General features: G+C 46.2%; 1 protein-coding gene across 1 annotated transcript in view; it reads left to right on the top strand.

Moving 5' to 3' along the window:
• Window positions 1-7178, top strand: part of LOC119446768 (scoloptoxin SSD14) — a 51749-nt gene extending 44571 nt beyond the window's left edge. The window contains exon 11 of the mRNA XM_037711307.2: window positions 1106-7178. Coding sequence (XP_037567235.1) covers window positions 1106-1234 — 129 coding nt within the window. The 3' untranslated portion in view covers window positions 1235-7178. The remainder of the gene's footprint in view (window positions 1-1105) is intronic.
• The last annotated feature ends 7877 nt before the right edge of the window (window positions 7179-15055 follow it).

Here is a 15055-nt window from a genome sequence, read left to right as displayed (position 1 = left end):
GCAAAACGCCAACGGCGTCGACAACAGTTCTGCGCGCTGCTGGTGCTGCTGCATGTCCAAGTTTATACAGCTGATAAAACTACTATCCTTACTCCGTATAGCTCTCTACTAATTTGCTATCGCAATTGATGCTTCGCCTTTTGGGTGAAACTGCGACTTTTTTTTCTTTCTTTTGTTTTTTTTTTTTCATTCAGTCTTCGCTTGAAGCTCAGGCGTACCGACGGGTTCTTGCACAGGATAAATTTATCATCTCGCTTAGCAATTATTCTTACGTTTGTAATAATCTTAGGTAGCAAACTAACATGAACCCGTTCTATCTGGGTTGAACAGTTATTTTTACGCTCCGGAGTTGAACCGTAAGAACAAAAACCGGAACGCAAGAAGTTTCGGTTCGACACTCTGAACCCTTACGATTCTTCGAAAGCAAAGCGGCCACTCTAACCGTAAAAGTAATCCTGCCAATGTCAAACTAAAATAGGTGCAAAAACGAAAGGCCGATGGCGACGCCATGGTAAATTTGCCGTACCAGCTCTCAATGACGTCACAGATTTTGACAGTCTACTTCGGTGTAGTTATTGTTTATCGATAAATAAGAGCTGCACTAGCATTCTGAAAAAAAATATTCATGCTAACAAGTGTCGATAACTATCGGTGAGACTAAACGGTCGAAATGCAAAAAAAAAGAATCTTATTTAAAATTTCCGACGTCATTTTCGACTTCATTTTCTTCTGTACCAATTCCGTTTTCAGTTGAATGAACGAAGACAGAATCCCGAAAGAATAATTTAGCAGTCTAAACTAATTTAGCATAGCTATATTGTGTCCCTCCAAGCCACTCTCAGCCAAGTACACCGGTGTGGCTTAGTACAACGTGGTGCACCTTGGCTTCACAGTAATACGCGCTCATCAGCTAAAGTGTTAAATTGGAGATTTCGTCTGCAGCATGAAAGGCGCGCACCTCCTGGAGCGATATCTAGCAGTGACTTGATTGCATCCTTGACTGAAACATGAACCATGTTCGCTAGCACGTGGGTTGGTTCTCTCTCTGATGGCGTTCCGCGATGCCAGACGTTCGGTTTCCACATAATCCATTGGTCAATTCCAGGTGATCCTCCAGAAGCTGCACACCATGGGCTACCAGCTGGAGACGCTGCGCACCAACTCATCGCTCAGGGGCGTGCAGCGAGACAATGGCACCTATTTGCTCAATCAGGACTACAGAATAGTCTTCTGAACGCGTAGTTTCACGGGGGCCTACTGGAGAGTAATCTGGGGCTACAGTCGCCAGTGATGGGAAGTGCCTATGGGTTTCGGAGTGAGGCCTAATTGACTTGCGCACTGTGCTGGGAATCCAATCCTCCTGCTCAATGTGTTCAGCATGCTTTTTTTCTCGCTATATATGCTTCGCAGCCGTTATAGCTTTCTTGGTATTGCGCTGTCGCCTGGTGGTTGTGCATGCATTTTATGACTGCAAGTATCCTTTCACAGGAAAACTGCTTGATGGCGCTGCTATCACTTCTAAAAAAACGAATGTGCAATTAACAAGTTAGTCCTTATTCACATCTGTAAAAATCGGCGCTGCGTAACACACTGAACGAAGAAAGGAATGAAGAGGCGAAGTGCCAAGCTCTATATAGTATACACATTCAGCTTTCGGACTTAAGGCGCACGGAATGTACCACTCATCGCTTCTCCCGTTGTTTTCTCATCCTCCTTGTTCATTGCGTGGTACATACGTAGTCGCCACCACCGCGTAAGGAAATCGGTGAACGTATAGCAAATTTTTCTTTAACTTTTTCAAGCTAACAGAGTTGCATGAGCAAATGCACACGGCCTGGAGAAGTCGCCTTAACGTTAGCGCCGGTAAATACGCGCTTCGGGTGGCAATTTCTACACGAAAAAAAAAAAAAAACCCTGTTTCATTAAGAGCTTTCTTTTCCTTTCTTTTTTCTTTCGGGGTGGGGGGTTCCTGTCCAGAAAGGAACGCTTACCCAGTCATAAGAAATTACGGGCAAAGCCCTAATAAGTCAAGCCCGATGATCACTCGTGTTTTCGATCGTTTCCGTACAAAGTAAACGGCTATTGAAGAACTCCTTGTAACTCAATGTTAGCATGAGAATGTATCGAGCGATGCACAACGCTGCACAAAGTGCTGTCACCGTATTAGTATACTTGGCTCGGGCGCGCGTTTAGGTTGTGTATTGTTCCGCTGTTGGAGGTAAGCCTCAGCACAAAACGTCGGCCTCTCATAGCAAAGAACAAACCTGTTACTTACAGACTGGCCCTCTTCCTACGCACAAGAACCAATAAGAAAGATCAGCACGGGTGGCGACTTGTGCTGATGGCAACGCGTGCGGCGCTGCAGCCAAGCCGACAAGCGGGAGTGCCGAATCGCTCTTGAATTAGCTTGGTTGGCTCGCGATGTGCTCGTCGCTGATGGGTTAATTTATTCGTCAGCAGAGGGTTGCTTGATCCGGGGACAACTGAAGTCCCTATATAAGAAAAGTACCGCCATCCTTTGATCAACGCCGCTTCTCTCTCTCTCTCCTGTATCTCCGATTGGACGATGATAGCGCGCGCTTTCACTTCTTTATATTCTGTTGTTTTTTTTTTTTTTTTCCCCGCCTCAGAGCCATGTTGAAAGTCCTCTGCGCAGCCGCTCTGCCGGCGGCGGCGGCGGCGCGCGCCCGGCCAGAAAGCTTCAACGCGGACTTTCTAGGGGCGCAACCGTCGACTTGCTTTCGCAAGCAAAAAGTAAAGAAAAAAAAAACAAGCGCTTTAGGAGAGGAGATGGCGGAGGAAAGAGTAGATGGCGCTACTTTTACTATATTGACCCTTTTCGTGGCGCTCCCATGGGCGCTGCCATGTTTGATCACGTGGTGACGCGTCCATTGCTTGCCTCAGCTGCCTCCGTGTTTACAATGCAAGCGTGTGACGCCGGTGCGGCGCAGAGAACCTCTGTTTCAACGCATATAGTAGACGTTGACTGTGTGCACGACACGAAGCTTTGGCCACAACTTTAGAGGACATGTAAATGCTTTCAGAGCTCATTACGCCTTGTCCAACCGGCGCGAGCAGCGTATACGGTGCTTGTACTAAAAGCGGCGCTAGAAATTTATTCCAAGCTGTCCAAACTTTCCGCTTATGAATTAAACCGGGATCAATGTGCTCTTCGTTCTTTATTTGCAAACATTTTGAAGCAGCGGCTTGTCATGTTTCTGACTCAGTAAAGTTCCTCGGTTCCTCGGTGCGGCCACTATCTCATTGTTTATTTTCAGCCTAATCGCTTGGCGAATGTGCTCTGCTGCGATAAGTTTGTTCTTGCTGCTCATAAAGCTTGGAATGTAAACGTTCTGTACTTTGCGGTAGCTTGTAGCAAAGACGTATTATCGCTAGTCCCTCGCTTAGTCTGTGGACCGTCACGAAACGTTGAGCTTCGAACATTCGTGTGCTGTCGGTGTAGTCGCCGTCATTCATGCTTCGGCACATTGAAGTGTGCACCCATTCACTTATTATTGATACGTTGGCGATAGGGTAGGCGTAAGTTTGAGTGCGAGTAGGGGTGGATGAGTGTAGATAACGTGCCAGAAACTTACTGTGTCAGTAAGGGGCGCTAGTTCTTTTTGTAACGAGCAGTACTTACCCTTAAGTTCAGACGTTCTGGAGTTGAAGTCCTTTCTTTGGAGGTTAGCTATACAGCGCTGGCGGATTAATTATAATTTTTTTATCCTCGTGGAAAGCCGTGCATCGCGAAGGGTCGGCAACACAGGCAGTTCTTATGTAGCAGTGGCGACACAGGTTGATTCCATGCGAATCACTAATTTTGCAGCGACCTACCACACACGTCTTCTCATTTTGCAGCATGAATTGGGCACAGTGCATTAGCGAATACCTGTTTGCATTTCCGACAACTGATCGCACAGTAGCAGGCCAGAAGCAGTAACGGTTTCGATTTCGTGCGCATTGGCCGAGGCTAGGTATGGCGCGCCGCCGAAAGCGCCATCTCGTTCCTCTAGAGCAAACTGCTCCGCGAAAAGGGTCAATAGGGACTTTAGGGACAACAGGTCAGGCTTCAGACAGCGCACGTTCCATTCTTTCGAGTGGTGATAAACGGTCGACCGAGCTATACCAAGGCCGAAGAGAGGCAACAACCCGGTATTCTCGTTATCTGCGCCTTAGTGGAACTGCAACGCCGCGCGCCACGATTCGTACCTCGTGGTGCCATTCAGGACGCTGTGGAAATCGCCATCTGTTGATAGGCTCACCAGGCGGCTACGCCCTGCCCTGCCTGTTTGTCTCAACATACAAACATGACGAAATTCGATAACAAGACCGAAATTGACCCAGCGTCCAGAATAGCAACGCTGTTCACGTGGTGTGAATTGGGCCACCTTGCAATATTATACTTTTCTGGCGGATGGAGGAGGATGGAAGTGGGGGGAGGGGGGGGGGGGTTACTGGCGACTGTACTGTACCTTAATGTGTCTAAGGCGATTAGAGGCCTATTACAGGCAACGAGCGTGGCCCAGCTGTATGGTGTGTGCTAGAGCGAGTGCATAGTGAAGCAGTTTTTAAACGTCGTTAATGTGTTTTATGTTTTACGACAGAGTTGAAAAAAATAACTGCGTATGACAGTAAAGCTTTGGCGTACCACAGAAAGCCCAGCGCAGCTGAAAATACCAGTTAAAAATGTTTATGAGTTTACTTTGTGAATTTAGGCTGTTTTGTTGTAGCATATACTGTCATTTCCATGAAACATTGTCCTTACTTTGTGAAGTTGTTCACTGAACGCAATGTAAAGAAGTATTTGCGTGTTGATATATATCTATGTACCTATATAATCATCACTTGCTGTCCAGCTGATGTTGTAACCGCGCATTTATCAATTCTGTAGGCGTTAATAATTTGCTAAACTGCACCCATCAATAACACGTGCCTTAAATATGTGACGCGGATTTGTTGCTTTTGCAATACGTTTTCGGGGGAAATCAGTATGAAGCCTACAATGGTGGAGTTATCGTGATCGTCCGGCTGTATACGTAGGCACGCTATAGGGAGAAATATCGGCTCACTGAAGTTCGTACAGCCATGCGCCGATGTGGTCATTTGAGCATTACTATTATGGTTTCGGAAAAGCCTATGACGACGGTCGCCCGCTAAGCAGTGAGTGAAAGTTTAATGTAGAAACTATACGGTTCTTGGACGAAACTTAAAATGAACATAAGATGTATCGTGTTAAACGTAAGTTTCGTTTATGCGACATTTTTTTTTTAATCGCTTCAAAAAACGAGAAGTTCTGCTAACGCAACCGCGCGTGGAGCAGACATTTCAAAGACGGGCGAAGTATTTCAGCCGCCTCTGTCCCTGACGTGGTCGTGTCGCTGATTGTTGGCCTTTCCTTCCGAGACGAAATCGCTGCCACGAAAAACGAGGCGGGCAAGCACGCTTCCGTGCATTCGCTGCTCGCGTCTGTGCCAGTCGCAGGTGTTTGACACCACCTCTAAACTCGCTTATGGCCCAGTATTCCTGACTTGAAGCCATCGGTAGCCTTTGAGGTTTTAGTACATATACAGGATAATAGCTATACAAAGGCACCAGCGACGAGTTCGCTGAATGAGATTTGTCATTTTGTTCCTACTGGCACTATTCTTTGTCGTTGCTTTACGTTAGTCTTTGTAGCATGTCAGCATGTTTTTTCTTTCCTCTTTAGTTCTCTTCTCTTATCTTCAACTTTGGTTTCTATACCTATCCTTCCTAAAACAGGCGTTGTGCCCCTCTCGGCGGCGGTTGCCAGCAGATGGAGCAACGACAGTACTAATTTTTCTTGTTCCGGAAATCTTATAGTTGCGAAATTAGCGTGCCCCCATCTTGCAACGCGGTGACTTGGACTCGGTGTTCACACTCGAACAAATCGCCACGGTGGTTCCGTTTAACTGACGGGGAGATAAAAATAGCAATTTCACAAATGCTACAATACTGCTGTTAATAATATTTAGAGGAAGAAGAGTCTGGATCGGACAACACCACAGTTGTTAGCTTCTCTTTATTTTAGAAAATTATTTCGTATATTTTCTACAACCGCCCGATTCATGGCCTACCCTCCGTGATGGGTTGCGCCATAACGCATATGATAAACCAACCAACCCAAGCAGCAAATGCGATACTGAAAGATGTGCGGCAAGAGTGCGCATATGGAATAACATTAGGGCACTTCGAGGGCGGCGTTATTAGAGGTGGAGACCGTCCTTAATTGCGAGTAGATATCGTACAAGAACTGCATGTTTCTCGCGAACGAAGGCTTTCCTGTTGTTACGAGCCTGTGTCGCACATTTTTGTGTCAAAGCTCATCGGGGAATGAAAGGGGAAACAAAGTCAGCGCCACCGTCTGAGGGTGACGGATCCGGTAACATACATTTTCATACCATTATTGTAAAGACGCTGCAATCAACAGGACATTTGTTTGTACGTACCGCACTGACGTCACAGGAGAGGGAGGCGGCGGGAATTCGTTTTGCAAAGTTATTTTAACATACATGCGCTGTATTTAGAGTACCGTGATGTACGAAACGTTGCAGCGATTTGCGTTGCTCCAAGATGCCAGGAACCACAACGGCGCATGCGCAGATGGCCACTGTAGTCGGCGCATCAGCGCAACGAATTAGCCAATTATGCATTGAACTAAAGCAAAGCGTCCTAATGCCAGAGCGCGCTGAATGACATTTCGGCGAACACTGAAGTACGCCTGGGAGCAGTAATGCGACTCTACTTAAGGACATTACAATAAATAAGGCAGCTATCACAGAAGAGTGGCTCATGGAGCATATCTCGAGATTTGTAGACTGACAGATCCGTGCAAGCCAACGAACAAAAATGTATAAGAAAAAAAAAAGTTAAATGATGGCTCCAGGTTGGTACAAGCGTGTACATATGATATTAATTGTGCTTAATGTACACTTAAATAACTATAAATTAGAGTTAAGAGCAGTTTTTATCAAATCAAAGTGGAATCATGTTTAATACGTACTGAAAACATTAGTTTGCCGAATTTGCTAATAATTATGTTATTGTGTACTATACCAGCTAAGAACATATATGTAGCCAGATTTCCGGTTTATTATCTAAGTATTGCATATTATTGTGTATTTGCCCAAAGTTATTAATAAATGGTTATATGGCCACTTTTGCTTTTTTGTTTTTGTTTGTTTCATCCACAGTCTCATGCGCCTGTAGTAGCGGGCTGTCAATTAGCATCCAGGTGCAGCATGATTGCGAACGGAGGAAAAATCACCATGCCATCATCATCATTAATTGGTTGAGACAGGCATCGGATCAATCAACGCGATTTCGGCTTTATATCACGTGAACTTTGGTCGGGCCAGTCGCAATCGTAGCAGTGCCCCACGTCGATACGGACTATGCAATGGGCCCTACGGCATCGCATTTCGATGGGGGAGAACTGCGAAAACACCCGTGTACTTAGATTTAGGTGCACGTTAAAGAACGCCAGGTGGGCAAAATTATTCCGGAGTCTATGGAGTGCCGCATAATCAGATCGTGGTTTTGGCACGTAAAACCCCATAATTTTTAATCTTAGGAGGCCACAACGCAGATGGAAAAAATTCAGAGCCCTTCCACTATATACTGCGAAGATGTAAGCCAGCGAAGCTGTTACTATGGTTCGTCTGCTATAGTGAATATTGCTATAGTGAACTTATATATTATCATTATTGACTATATTGAGCGTCTTCGCCATGTTCGTCAAAGAGCAAGGACACCGGCGTCTTGTTCTCGCCCGGCGCGATGGCCAAGTAGTGCTTTTGCTACGCCAAGTCCACCCCATCGTCATAGACTAGCGTATCAGCCACAGCGTTCATAGCCGCAGCAGACTGCACGGCATCGTCAAAATCCTGGAAGATGTGGTTAAACGATCGTCCGTCCCATAGCGAGTCCAAAGGGACTCGCTGCTAATAAACAGCGCTAGAGCGATCTCTACGTCACGACACAAAGGGGCACAGCGATTGGTGGGACGTGCCGCCGCCGAGCATCGCGACACTTGTGAAAGAGGCATCGGCGGTGGCGAGGGGTATAACAATGGGCCATCCATCATCCGTTTTAACACCTGTGCTAAGGCGCAGCTGGTGGGAAACCGCCACGCACATGGAGCCGAAATTATTGATCTACTTCCGGTCTATCTACTTCCGTTACCGAACGCGATCTAATGGAACCTAGCCTATAACAGCTTCGCTGTGAAAAAAAAAACATTCTGTTTCAATTGGCTGTCAATTGGACCCGACACGCATCTTGCCAAGTTGGTCAACATCAGCCACCTTTCACAGCCAGGTGACCGACTAGCAACGTTGCGTGAACGCGACTAACAGGAAAAATGGCTGGAAATTCAAACGCAGCTGACGAAGCTGACGTGAGCGACGAAGCGATTAGCGTGTACGCCTTGACCGAAACGCATATACGAGATTTGGAGCAGCCGCCTGTTATTGACAATTTTAACGCGATAGCGTTTAGGGCCCCGTGTCGCAGAAAATCCGGCGTCGGCAACCGGTGTGTGATCGCGGGTGGCGGAGAAAATCATCCAACCACATCAACCGCGCAGGCCCTCCACATGGTGCAAGGTTTTGGTGAACAATAATTGAATTTCTGACAGTGAAAAAAAAATAGTACAGTATGACTTTACCATTCGGTGTCTGATTCGCCATCGGATTGTTTACCAATCGGCGTCGGATTGTAATTTGAATGTACGGGAAAACCTAATTCTGGTACGAGGAAACTCAAACACAAACCCCTTTTCCAGCATTTTTACCAGACCTGCACGCGTCGGGGCAATAGCAAACAATGAATAAAATAATAAAAAAAGGTGCTAGGGCCTTTACATCTTATAAGACCACTTATATTGCCCCTGAAAAACGTCTTTCCTGCAATGCATTTCTGTTTAAATGTGAAGCCGACTTAAAGGGTATCGGTGTAAGCTTGGTCTTTGTAAGCTGGCTTTCCCACGTTGTGTTGCAGTGAATGAAGCCTACTTGCCGTATGCGAACGATGCGATGCGAACGGGTCCCAATAACGCTATCGCGTTCTACTCTTAAAGGCGAAGCTTCTGTATGGGAATGGTGCAGCAGAATGACCCGGCCAATGAAAGGCGGAGGCGTAGGCATACTAATTAGGCGAGGTCTGAAGTGGCAGAGGGTAAAAGAGACATGTAAGGAGAATTTATGGATTAGCGGCACATGGCAAGGCAAAAAGTCGTGGCTGGGAGTAGCTTACCTATGGAGAGGTAGTGATAGCAGAGAAAAAAATAAGGAATTGGTTGATTGCATTAAAAGCGATATTAATGAGTTCGAGAAATCGGGCCGGGTGATGTTAGTGGGAGATATGAACGCGCACATGGACGATTTAGACAGATATACTGATTACAACGGTTCTCTAGTGTTGGATCTTTGTGATGAAGGAACCTTATAGTAGTTGACAGGGAGAATAAGTGTCATGGACAGGTAACGTGGCAATGCGGAAACAGGCAGTCAGGTATCGACTACGCCTTAGTCTCAGAAATAGTCTACTATTACGAACAACTTGACCAAATGATAATAGGCGAAAATGGAAATAAATAGCCTGGGTTGCGATCATAGACGTTTAACATTTAAGTTTGGGAGATATACTAACGCGAAACACGAACCAATAGCATCAGAATTCCTAACATGAATTAAGAGCAAATAACAGAGATCGCAAAAAAAATGTGGTTGATCCCTCTTATATAGGAATCGGTATAGAACACGAAAGTGAAACGTGTCTTCAATGACATGCGGAGGCACCACATGCTACTTGCTCGAAAGCTACAACGCGCCGCAACCGACTGCGCTTACGAACGCGCATCCAAAGTGCATCCGAAGCGCAAGCGACGCGCGATGCGCCGCTCGGTTAGCACGGTCCCAAACAGTGTCGCCGTCTGGTGGCCTCCGGCGGAAGGCATCACCGGCGGTGCCAGCGTCTCCCATTAGAAACGCCCGGCGGTCGGCACACTAGTAAGTATATTCTAGGCACTATAGTCGTAGTGCTGAGACTACCGAAGCGTTCACTGTCGGTGCGCGTTAGTGTCATAATGCAGTACTTCTCTTTTCTGCTCGTAGGCGGCGGCACCGCCCCGAGCAAGAGCGCGGGTACACGGAGGAGTGTTAGATATATAAGGCGCGTCTGTGTAGCTCTCTGCAATTGCGTTTGTGGCGCAATGGGTTAAACGCTCGGCGATCTATCGTCGCGGACCGAGAGGTCGTGGGTTCGATTTCCAAATTTTGCATGTTTGTGGAACTTTTTCTTCTGGTTTCTTTCTTTGTATTATGTTCTATGACGTATTTCCGTGACGGAAATACGTCACTGAAGTCTTGGTGGACCCCGGAATAAAACACTTTCGTGTTAAAAAACATTAAAAAAATTAAGGCATTTTCTAAACAGCAGTCTGGGAATATAAGGAACTGGTAGACGTTATGCAGCAGGAAATGAGACAGACAAGGCAAAAAAAATTGTTGGATTTGAAAGAAGAAACCACGTAAGTGGTGGAACATGGAAATAAAGCAAGCTATCGAAGAGCGTAAGCAGGCGTCTAGGGATCATTGAGAAGCCAAAAAGTTGTAATTACACGAAGAAGAGGCGCTCCTTAGATGGAACAAATACTGAGAAAAGAAAAGGGCGGCGAGTGAGCTCGTGCAAGAGAAAATTAAATGCGCAAGTGAATGTTGGGTGCATAACATTTGCAAAAGAGACAAAGGCGTCCCAAAAAGCGATAGCATTTCTAGGTATTAAAGGAGCCTATGACGACATAGACAGGGAATTATTATGGGATATTCTTAAGCACGAAGGCACAGAGGACGATTTCGTGGAGCTACTGAGGGAGATATATAGAGACAACCGAGTACAAGTTGTATGGGAAGGCCGAAAGGTAATGAAATGGTGGGAATTCACCAAGGATTGAAGCAAGGATGTCCTCTGTCTCCATTGTTGTTCACGCTTTATGTTAAGGGCATAGAAAGATGACTGGAAAACACCGAATTAGGGTCCCCGGACTTATGTATGCGGACGGCATAATGCTACTAGCGGACAATCCAAGATATTTACAGACACTTGCAAATATCTGTGGCAGCGCAGCGATAAATCTAGGCCTAAAGTTTAGCACAGAGAAATCAGGAATTATGATCTTTAATGAAGGGACGAGTAATTACGTGGTGTTAATTCAACAAGTCACACCCTCAGTCAAGCAATATAAGTACCTCGGCGTATACATAAACGAAGGAAAGACTCAAGCACCCACCAGGATAATTTAAAAATCTGTCAGCCCTTCCACTGGGGTGGAGATGGAAGACCAGCGAAGCTGTACTATGGTGGGAATTATGTATTTCCAATTATGACCATTAAGATGTGATGGTATAATTGGTTATTTGAACTATTAAAGAATGAGGAATATATATTATCCGGTGGTTTTCATTTATTTAGTGACCACAGGGGCCATGGCCTTATGGTCACTACGGTACACAGCCATAGGGTGTACGGCAAAGGTTGGCACGTTCTTCATAAACACGTCACCAACGCCGCGCGCGTTCGGTGCGAACGCGGGCAAAGTTGTGCGCGTTGTTTGTGTGAGCGCACACAACCGCTGTCAAAACGCTGGCTACGTGACGGAACGGCTAAACGCCGTTGTCGACACCGTTAGGGTAGAGACGGGCGAGAGCTCAGAGAGAGTCGGCGGCACAGGCAGCAGAGACCGGCAGGGCTGCGCGCATGCGCCGCAGTGGGATTGCGGGCACGCGCACGCACAGTCTAGGGTGCCTCGATGCCCTCCTCGCCCACCGCTCCCCTTCCACTGCGAAGTCGCGTTTGCTCTCCGGCGTGCGCTCGCTCCTCTTCGTGCTCCCCTTGAAAACGCGCGTCCCTCGCCCTCGCGCGCTTTCACTCGCACATACAGCATACGCCAATTAGTTTTTTTTTTTTTTTCTATTGCCGGACGCGAGCATCAAAGAGTGAGCCATAGCCTCCTATATTTTTTGAAAAATATAGGAGGCTATGCCCGAGCATAGTGCGCGCCGTGCGCACGGCACGGAGAGGAGTGCGCGCCGTGCGCACGGCACGGAGAGGAGTGCGCGCCGTGCGCATGTGCACGGCACGGAGAAGAGGCGAAGCACACGCCGCTCCGCGAGGTGGTTGCTAGGCAGCGCGCGGTGACGTCATCGCCAGACGCAGTTTTTTGTTCGCACTACGCGGCCAAACCAAGAGCTTAAACAGCTCCGCTACTAAAAGGGGAAGCGGAATACAGCAATAATGAAACATAGAGCACTGTGGAGCCACAATTATAAGTATGAGGTGATGCGTGGAACCTAGAAAGGAGTAATGGTGCCAACGCTAACGTTCGCAAATGCCATTGTATGCTTAAAATCGGATATCTTGTCGGGGTTGGAAATTAACCAAAGATCAGTAGGTCGCGGACTTTGGGAGCTCACGGTAAAACCATAAATGAGGCAGTGCAAGGTGACATGGGTTGGGCCTCTTTTTGAAATCAGAGAAGCACCGATCAAAATTAGTTTTGAAGAAAGACTCAGGAATATGGATGAAAATAAATGGGGGACTAAAGTGCACAAGTATCTGTACCTGAAAAGTGTGGACACAGAATGGAGGAAGAGGTCAAGAAAGTTGGCAACCAAGTACAGGATAACTCAAACTGTAAATAGACAACCAGGAGTCATCAGAAAGAAAGTGAGAGAAATAGAGACAGTGAATTGGATGAAAAGAATGGAAACAAAAAGGACCATGGATATTTACAAAAATGAGAAGAAAGAAATTAGAAGGGAAAATCTGTACAATAACACAAAGGGCAGTACCTTGCTAGATTTGAGGCTCGAGCCGGTTGTCTAAGGACCAAAACATACCGGAACAAGTATTCGCAACTAGATGAGGCATTTGTATGCAGCAGCAAAAATCCGGAGTCCACTTAGCACATCCTAATGGAATGTGAAGGGATTCACCCAGTGAGACCCATAAGGAACGTACACTTCCCAGAAGCACTTGGGTTTAAAGTGTACGGAAGCATCAACCGGTCAGCAGTCGAGATAAGCAAGAGACGTTTAGAGGTGGCAAAAAAGCAGGAAAGAAATTGGTATGACCTGATTTGATCTCTTAGGTAGCGGTAAAATGTAGATATTGAGGAAAAAAAACAAGAAAATATTAATGAAATGTATACAAAAAATGCTAGATAAAAAACAGCTGTAGCATTCCTAATTAAATCAGGCAGGCTAGGTGACTATTTGTCACCACCCCATTTCAAAGGGGATGCCATTAAATCATCATCATCATCATCATCATCATCATCATCATTATCATCATCCCCTATTATCCCGCACGCGGGATAATACGCGACCCTTAATACGCAATGCCTCACGACTTCAAGTGTACCAGAGAGCTGGAAGAATGTCGACATTATACTAATCTATAAGAAGGGAGACGGTTAAATAATTGATGAATTATAGGATTAGGCACATTAGCTTGCTCTCACTCAGTCTTGTATAAAATACTCATCACGATAATTTCCAATAGAATCAGGGCAACACTTGACTTCAATCGACCAAGAGATTAGGAAGGGATATTCTACAATGGATCACATCCATGTTATCAATCTGGTAATTTAGAAATCTGCAAAGTACAGTCAACCTCACTTTATGGCTTTCACAGATTATGAAAAGGCGTTTGATTCAGTAGAGATACTAGCTGTCACGGAGGCATTGCGTATTCAAGGACTACAGGAGGCATACGTAAATATCTTGGGAAATATTTACAAAGATTCCACAGCTACCTAGGTTCTCCACAAGAAAAATAGAAACATACCTATCAAGAAAGGGGTCCGGCAAGGAGGCACACTCTCCAATGCTATTCACTGCATGCTTGGAAGAAGTGTTCAAGCTATTAGGCTGGGAAGGCGTAGGAGTAAGGATCAATGGTGAGTATCTCTGCAACATGATGGAGGCAAAAGGCGTATCGCATCAGAAATAGAACACAAGAAGAGGAACACAGACAACACACACGCTTGGCCTTCTTGTGTCCTATTTCTGATGCGCTACGCCTTTTGCCTCCATCATGTTATAGTAACAAGCCCAACGTGCAACGTTAATCTCTGCAACCTTGGCTTTGCAGATGACATTCATGTCCTGTTGAGCAACACTGCAGAATTACAACAAATGATTCAGGACCTAGGTTATCCGAGAAAGTGTAAGAGTGGGGTTGAAGGTTATTATGCAGAAGACAAATATAATGTTCAATAGCCCGGCAAGGGAACAAGAATTCAGGATCGGCAGTGAGCCTCTAGAGTCTGTAAAAGAATACGTTTATCTATAGGTTAATAGACAGTTTTAGTTTAGCGTTAGCGTAATAGCGGGGTTACGGGAAATAGCGTTACCGTTCCGCAAACAAACTTTGCAGAAAGAGAGTTTTAGTATAGCGTGATAGCGTAGTTTACGTGCGGGACGCTATTCCATTACGCTTTGAATTTTGCATACACAGGGCACCTAATTCTATGTGTGTGTGCGTCCGGAAAGTGCGATAGGCAGCGCAATGGAAGCCAGGAGCGCGTTGTATTTTTACTTCACATGTCCGTCGATCTGCAACGAACCAGACAAGCAGTACAAGCTGTCTACCATAGCCTCCGAAATCCTCCCATCTCAGAGGCCATATGCCGTCGTCGCGCCTATCTCCCAACTTTAGCGACAGATGGCGCTCGCATCTCAGAAAAAATTTCTCTCGTTAGGCTTAGGCGCGTTCGAAACGAGAAGCGATCTCGAAAGCTCCTCAAGATTAGCCATAACACTCTCTCGGCGAAGCGGCATGAGACTAAGCAAAAGCCGTTTACGCAGTCATTTGCTACGAACGAAGTGAATTCTACAAAAACAACGCCAAATTCAGTTCGAAGCGGGCGACCGCGACCGCCGCCATGTTTTACGTACACTACCAACGCCTCCTATAAAGACAATGCCTGGAACGTCGCTCTTTTTTCCATAGAGAGGTCCCTGCCGCG

The sequence above is a fragment of the Dermacentor silvarum genome, chromosome 3, assembly GCF_013339745.2.
Source record: "Dermacentor silvarum isolate Dsil-2018 chromosome 3, BIME_Dsil_1.4, whole genome shotgun sequence".
Classification (NCBI taxonomy): domain Eukaryota; kingdom Metazoa; phylum Arthropoda; class Arachnida; order Ixodida; family Ixodidae; genus Dermacentor; species Dermacentor silvarum.
Note: the sequence above shows the minus strand (reverse complement) of the source record. Positions and strands in the feature narration are given on the sequence as shown.